The 8,688-nt window shown below is 37.5% G+C and overlaps 1 protein-coding gene across 1 annotated transcript; it reads right to left on the bottom strand.

Moving 5' to 3' along the window:
- Positions 1-1,318: 1,318 nt before the first annotated feature.
- On the bottom strand, positions 1,319-5,147 carry LOC135198742 (uncharacterized). Its single transcript, XM_064226597.1, has 2 exons — positions 4,990-5,147; positions 1,319-3,272 (listed from the first exon to the last, which is right to left on the bottom strand). The coding sequence occupies exons 1-2, from the start codon at positions 5,108-5,110 to the stop codon at positions 1,513-1,515; spliced, it is 1,881 nt and encodes a 626-aa protein (XP_064082667.1). The 5' UTR covers positions 5,111-5,147; the 3' UTR covers positions 1,319-1,512.
- Positions 5,148-8,688: the final 3,541 nt, after the last annotated feature.

Raw genomic sequence — 8,688 nt, 5'->3', positions numbered from 1 at the left:
AATGTCATTTTCAGAACATTCCAGTGTTTTCATCATAACTCATTACATCATGTAATATGATTTTCCCACCCAGGTGTAATGCAAAACCAGTAAGACTGCATTGCATAAAACCACCAAAAATAATTAAAATTACTACAGTATAGGGGGGCCTTCAGCCTATCATGTGTTTCAGGGTTCTGACCTTCTGAAAGTGGTTTCTCTTGGCGGATAATATGCAGAAAAGTACAGTAATGTAAATAAAGGGGGGATACTTTAATCAGTAATTTAACTTATATTATTTAGGAAGGGATTTGGCAGAAACAACAAAAGAAAATTAATAATTATCCGACATAAAGCGCTGGTAAGGAAGAACCTTACTATCCACAATTGATAATTGTATGGAAACAAGTGATTAAATCACGAAGAGCATTTATTATGGTGTGGTATGGATGAATCTTATTGCAGAGTTATAAAGAACCCAAAATATCGTGAATATTCCATTGTGTTGCTTTTGTATTTCCTACCAGAGAGGTGTTTTATTGACAATTTGTTTTATTGTATGCATGTGCACACAAATATATTAAAAGTCTGATTAATATTTTTGGGGTATCTGTTTCAGTTCTTGTTTTTGGTTTAATATACATAATATCGTTTTATTCCTTTTGAGAAGTTTATGTATTAAAACTACTAGTTTCTGTTTCAAGGCTTCTTTCTGCTTAAAATCCACACTATAATTTTATTCTTTTTTTAGAGGTTTTTGGTTGTTTATTGTAACATTTATCGATTGTTCTGTCATCTGTTTCATTTAAAATCTAAAATTAAATTAACAGAGAATTTGACATTTCATGAATAATTGAGCACAAAATAAGTTTACTTTGGTTTTTTGTATTATGGTACATTTAAGATCGAATATTTTTCATAATAGAAAATTTTCTTGCTCTGATATAAGAAAGCCGGCAACTAAATGTAAAACAATACTCAGTAAGATGTTACTTCGTTTCTACACTGCTTCCTGTAGCTAAAATCTCGTGGAATAACACAACACATACATTGCAGTATTCTTTATTACAAAAATATATATGGACTTAGTTAGTCTATATTTCTGTTACAAAGTTCGACGAAAATAGGACAGAGTTGGTAACTTAATTTAGGGTAGATGAATGTTCATTCATGTCAAGTTGATTTCACCACATAATTTCTTCGAAAAGCAGTTAATAAATAAAGTGTGTACTGTGTATAAGGAAAAGAAAGCATTATCTAAGAGTTGGATTGTTTGGGACAGGAGACAAGTGGTTCAGAACGGATGTGGTAGAAAATTTAAGTAAGTAAAGGAAAATTAATGTTTTTTCGTTTAGGACTCAAGTCTCAAATGGGAATTTGTATATGGAGTAAATGGTGAATAGGTGTGTATGTGATTGAGCTTACTTTGTTAGAGTAATAAAAGTAGTTGTACATAAAGATGAAAGACTATCAAGGGGTGCTCGAGACATTGCAGTGGTTTCCTTGGAGAAGAATGCCAGTAGTCGTAAGGATTTAGACGGGGATGCCGTAGGATTCTGAAGGGACACCGTTGCCGTTCCCGTTCCCGTTACCATTCAAGCCGTTTCCATTACCATTCAATCCGTTGCCATTCAAGCCGTTGCCATTCAATCCATTTCCATTACCATTCAAGCCGTTGCCATTGCCATTCAGTCCATTGCCGTTAGCAGCACCGTTGCCATTTCCATTGGCTGCTCCATTGCCATTATAGCTGTAGCCATTTCCATTTCCATTGGCTGCTCCATTGCCATTTCCATTGGCTGCTCCGTTGCCATTTCCATTGGCTGCTCCGTTGCCATTTCCATTGGCTGCTCCATTGCCATTTGCAGCACCATTACCATTTGCAGCTCCGTTGCCATTAGCAGCACCATTTCCATTGCCATTTGAACGAACACTTCCATTAATTCCATTGTAGCTGTATCCATTACCGTTAGCTGTTGCTCCATTTCCGTTGCTGTTACCATTTGTAGCTCCATTGCCATTACCATTGCCATTTTGCACTCCATTGCCATTACCATTACCGTTTGTAGCTCCAATGCCATTGCCATTTGCAGCACCATTGCCATTACCATTGCCATTGTTAGCTGTAGCTCCATTTCCGTTGCCGTTACCATTTATTTGTAGCTCCATTGCCATTACATTGCCATTTGCAACTCCATTGCCATTACCATTACCGTTGGTAGCTCCATTGCCATTACCATTGCCATTGTATCTGTAGCCGTTGCCATTACCACTGATGGCACCATTGCCATTAGCTCTCAATCCGTTGCCATTTCCGTTACCATTTGTAGCAGCACCATTTCCATTACCATTTGTAGCTGCACCATTTCCATTACCATTTGTAGCGGCACCATTTCCATTTCCAGCGCCATTGCCGTTGTAACTGTAACCATTGCCATTTACAACACCATTGCTTCTCACATCAATGCTTAAACCATTTCCATTGCTGAGGGAATAACCATAACCAGTGTCAGGAACGACTCCAATGAGCTCGTTGACTGAGTAGAAGGATTCGGCGTCAGCGCAGTTAAAGTTGAACCACCAGTCGCAGACCAGGTACTGCTGGTTGAAGATGGTACCATTAGGGCAGAGGAAGGAGTCTTGTTGGCGAAGTCCATTGGGCCTGTCCTGGCAGATGTGGAAGACCTGGCAGCCAGCTTCAGGGGCAGTGTCCGCATAATATCCAGGGACATTTTGGGCATCACAGGAGAATCCGGTTTCAGGGACAGAGGCCAAGATAGGATAATCTTCTCCAGGGACTCCACCTCCTGGGATATTTCCAGCTAAGGCTTCAATCTCTGGGTCTACTCCATATCCGTTGGTTGGTGCACCATAGGTGTTGCTTGGTGGAGCAGCATAACCATTTGAAAATCCGTTTCCATTAAGAGCTCCATTAGCTGCAGCAAATCCATTTCCATTGCCATTACCATTTCCATTTCCATTAAGAGCTCCATTAACTGCAGCAAATCCATTGCCGTTGCCGTTACCGTTTCCATTAAGAGCTCCGTTAGTTACAGCATATCCATTTCCATTGCCATTACCATTTCCATTAAGAGCTCCATTGGTTATGGCAAATCCATTTCCATTGCCATTACCATTTCCGTTAAGAGCTCCATTGGTTACAGTAAATCCATTTCCATTGCCATTACCATTACCATTTAAGTTTCCATTGCCATTACCATTTCCATTACCACTATGAGGAACGCCATAGCTGGTGGAAGGTAATTTATCAGCAATGGACAAGCCCAACAGCACTGGAAAACAATAAAAAATACAGTTTAATTAACAAGCCTTCTTAACGAATCTTAATGTTTACATGAATATTGTGTAGTCAGGGATGGTATACATTTAGGAATGAAGTATTTTGGAATTAATACCCTAATTTTGTAGTTGATGTTGTATACATACATACATACATACATACATACATATAGGTAATATTTGCACATTTATATATGATACATATATGATAAATTTATATTCATTGTACATATAAGTATAAATAATGGTATGCGGAAAGTTCGTTTTAATATTTCATATAGGTTTTATTTTGTATTGAAGTTTTTTTTTTCAGAAATTAAAGCCTAAATTTACAGGTTAATATGTATCTGTTCAAGATAAAGGTGTCTTAACAAAGGATAGGTTTAGAAATAAAAAGTCAGCGATCTCTGCTACATTCGTACTTAAACGGGCACGTAGGCTTCTATACACCTACATAGAAGGCTTATTAGCAGCACGTCGAATTCCCTTACAAAAACTACGCTATTCACGTCGCTTGCATGTGTTCGTGATTTTCCTGGATATTAAGGCCCTTCCTTATTCACTACCACTTTTCTGCCATCTATATCTTGACCTTTCTATCTCTTCCTTTCCTCCTCCTGAATACTTCGGAATTATACATTTTTCACCAATCTACTCAACCATTTTTTTTCACCTGACCAAACCATTATAGAAAACATACCGTTTCACCTACGCTAACATTTTTCACCACGCCTACACGTTTCCCTATTTCTCACCTTTTCAGTTCTGCTCACTTCACATGTACCACGCAAACAGTTTATCTGAACAGTTTCAGTCTTATTTCTTAATTCGCAGTCAAGAACCGCACTAAGCCTTCACTTCCACACACACACACACACACACACACACCACACACACACACACACACACACACACACACACACACACACACACACACACACACACACACACACACACACACACACACACACACACACACACACACATATATATATATAATATAGATATATATATTATAATATATATAATATATATACATACATCATACAAGCATAAGCACACATACTACATTACTCATTATTATAATATTATATATATAATATATATATTATATATATATATATATATATATATATATATACATATAAACTACTTATACATACATACATACAGATATCCATTAACATGATATTAAATGTTTGGAAGATTTTCACCCACGTTTTAAATATTCAATATAGTTAAGACGCATTCATAAATGGATTATTTCCTCTTGATTACTGTAAAACGGGAAACAGACACATATTCATCAGCTGTAAGGTTTGCGGTATATTTTGAAAAATTATTATTATTATTATTATTATTATTATTATTATTATTATTATTATTATTATTATATTATTATTATTATTACTATTATTATTATTAATTATTATTATTATTATTATTATTATTATTATTATATTGTTGTTGTTGTTGTTATGATAAACCCCTATTCATGTGTGACAGGCCTACTAGGATTATTGGCTAGAAATTCACGCTTCCATATGAAAGAAGGTACAGAAGATAATAGAACATACAGAAAGAAGAGATGAGATATCGGAAAAGAAAGTAGATAGAATAAATAAATAGATGTAATTATAGAAAAAAGATTAAGATACAAGGTGAATTTTTGTATGGTAGTGATGCATTCAAAACCGTTCATATACTTACCGAACAGGACTAGCAACTTCATCGTGAAGTAGTGGAAGGGGAAGATCCCAAGGCACCCAAGAGGTAAACAGTTGTTTAGGAGAGGAGAAGGAGTGAGGGGTATTGATGCTGGAACCTGCATCCTGCAGGAGTATATATATTCACGCGCATGCTCACTGGCTCCTCCCCCCGGAGTCTCTGCCTGCTTTCCGATTTTAATCCCGCCTCCTCTGGCCCTTCTAGCTATGCCTAGGTATAACACAATAAATTGAGAAAAACACCCTCACGTTTAATTTTACACCATCATCAACGTAAAACATCATACAGGATAACAGGCTTGCCTAATCTCATGTCACCAGAGTTTCATGGTATGAAGTACCTAGTAGCCTATAGGCCTAACACTAAGCTGCGTCAAATGCAAATAAATTAGGCTAAACTGAGGCAAAACTTAAAGGAATTCCTATTGGGGTAAGTAAACGTGTCTAGCCATTAAAATTAGGAGGAAAACGTTCGAATGACAACAATTGCTCAGTATACTGCGTAAATTTAATTTGTATTATGCCATGAAGCACTGCATACTTGTCAAGGTTAGCTAACACAACAAGGACGGAAACTTACTTGGTTTATGTGTGTCAACTTCTCTCTCTCTTTCTCACGCCTCTAAAACTTTCTAATCGTTTCATTTGGAGAGCAAATGCCGTTTATTATACTTAGCAAATGTAACCAATGTTTTAGAAAATCCTAAACACACATATACACACACAAAAAACTAAAACTTTATCAGTCGAGTTACAGAAGTTAGTACAGCGGTCAAGTCCATCAGCTGATCGTACAAATTGCATTTTGATTGGTAGAATAATCATACGGGAATATTTTCTTTGATGGAAATACAAGCTTGTTTTTTAATTTTTTCATCAGCAGAGTCGGCAAAATATTATTTAAAAATACTTGTAATGCACTTGATTCTTTTATAAAATAACATAACTTTAATAAGATTCCATGAAAAACTTCTCTTCAGAATTACGACGTTTATCAACAAGCTTCTACTGGCATGGTGTAATTATTCGACGGCATGCAAGAGGTGTTTAATACGAGGAAGTTGATATAAAGTAAGCGTGACAATTCCAAGTTGAAGTACCTCAAATAAGACGCTTAAGGAAATTCGAATATGTTGAAAGTGTCTGGTTATACCAAATGAGCACTGCGTTACAAACAAAAAGAGAATTTGGTAACTACTAAATATGGTAACCAAACAAAACACACGGAAAATAGCTTTACTTGCCTATTGGATGATTGGCATTATTCGACATTAACATTGGGAAGAGAAACGACACGCAAAGTCATTTGTTTTTATTCTACCATATACAAACAGCACACCAACCGTATCTATCTGTCAAAAATGTCATGTTGTCGTCCTTCAGATTATGTTTTATTTTTCTGTGCTAAGTGAAAAGGTTTCCTGTCAATTGGATGGATTTTGAAGGCATTTTCATTAGCATGTGACTGGTAGGCTTATTAGTATACTAAAATTATGGTAATCACAGCGAATAGGCCTAAGGGAAACTGGAGCTTCAAACAGCAACCTGTAAGGTAAGCTAGGTTACTCATGTTTGCAATGCATGTTTTAATTTTGCTTAATTTTTGTGAATTTTGGATAGGGATAATTTTCCTCTGGTGAAATTATTCCTCAGATATGGTAGGGCCATCCTTCATTGGCCATTAGCTAGTAAGGTCTATTTCCTATAGCCTGGCTAGGCCTAGGGTCACTGGCTAAAGTTAGGAGAATGAAATGGCAATGGTGGGGCTTGTTGCATAGTTTATATTGCCTCAGAAACGTAGTTGCGAACGTTTAAGCTAGATGTTGCTTTCATTTATCGTAACATTCATCAAGTAGCTACGTGTTATTTTGTTCTTAAGCATGATCTCAGGTTTTGGAATACCTACTACTAGTATTGTAGGCCATCGAATACTAGGCTAGTAGGTATGGCATGAACACTACACTACTAGGCTAATAAGTCTATGCTTAACTTGGTTCACTAGAAGAATAGGCTATGAAAGGTTTTTGTGTGATACCTATGTACAGACCAAGCTAATGTTAAAATAATTGCTGCATTGAATGAAACCAGAATGAACTACATACCTAATAGGTTTCCCATAACATTGATCTTTAGGCTTAGGTGGGGTAAAATTGAACTTTAGTTGCGCGGCCTGTTTCCCGCCAGTCGTCGACTTGGACAAGTTCACATACATATAGGAAATAACCTTTCCTATAATGCCAGTGGTCTTAACCAGAACTTACCTACCTAACCAAACTTAAGGCTATGTGGCCTGATCTATACTCTGTTTTTTTTCATCTGTCCATCCGCCTGTGGTGTTTTTGTATGGTAACACTGCGTCCCGGGCTTGAAATAGTTACGCTGTGATAAGTTTTAGGTAAATAAAGGATATCTGGTTGTACATTTGCAACTGAAAAGTGTTTTAATAATTTACTGTATGCGAATTACACCGTTAATATTCGAATAGGATATTATTATAATCGTTGAATGTAAGCTGAATGTAACTATCTAAAGCCCGGGACGCAGTGTTACCATACAAAAAAACAAAAACCCACAGGCGGATGGACAGATGAAAAAAAAACAAGAGTATAGTAGGTATGGCATGAACACTATACTACTCAGGCTAATAAGTCTATGCTTAACTTGGTTCATTAGAAGAATAGCTATGAAAGGTTTGTGTGATAGTATGTCACGAGACCAGCTAATGTTAAAATATTGCTGCAACTGGAAACCAGAATGAACAGAGTATAGCTAGATGATGTGGCTTCATCCCCCCCCCCCCCCCCCCCCCCACCCCCCCCCCCCCCCCCCCCCCCCCCCCCCCCCCCCCCCTCCCCCCCCCCCCCCCCCCCCCCCCCCCCCCCCCCCCCCCCCCCAAATCCCCAAGTATGGCAGTAACCTGTCTCGGTCGGCAACTATAACAGGAGTCAGGCTGTGCAACTAGAGTACATCAAAAATGTTTATTTTATAAATGTTGGAAGTGTCTAAGATCCATTGATAATGAACCAGCCCCCATAGTCATATATCCAAACCTAACCTGAATTAGCCATGGATGCTCATTTTCCTACTACTTTGATCCTCCTCCCTCATAGACTAAATTCCTTCTCAGAATTGGATGATACTGAACTTGTTTATGTAGCCCGACATAGGCCAGGCTAATTCAGACATGTTGACTGAGTGATACTGCAAAAGTTTTTAACAAATTTTTATGACAATCATTACAATGCATACCAGTGAATACAGGATTGTAAAGGATGCCATCCTAGTTCACATGGTGTAGGCTAGGCTGCACTAGCACGAAGCAGGCTTAAACGTGACTGCAAATGCTCATCTTCCAACATGACAATGGCTTTGTCAGCAAAGTCTGTAAATAGATTAGTACAAATCGCACAAACTCCAAAATCACCAGCTTGAGTTACTCGGTCAGAGGGGGTATACATTGGTTGTGAGGATGGAGGCATGGGGGAGAAATGTAATTGGTTAAGGAAAATATTATAAAAAACATTTTCATTTGCATAATAGAATTAGCAGTCTTTGTGATTGAGTTTCAAGCTGTAGCCAAGTACAAGTTGTCCCGTATGAGGATAAATTTGCCATATTGGAAATAGAAGACAGTTATACTGGATAATTAATTTGCTTTATCTTGGTACTTAAGCTGGTCCCC

This window comes from Macrobrachium nipponense, chromosome 22, assembly GCF_015104395.2.
Source record: "Macrobrachium nipponense isolate FS-2020 chromosome 22, ASM1510439v2, whole genome shotgun sequence".
Lineage (NCBI taxonomy): Eukaryota > Metazoa > Arthropoda > Malacostraca > Decapoda > Palaemonidae > Macrobrachium > Macrobrachium nipponense.
The sequence above is the reverse complement of the archived record's forward strand: the minus strand, read 5'-3'. Positions and strand labels throughout refer to the sequence as shown.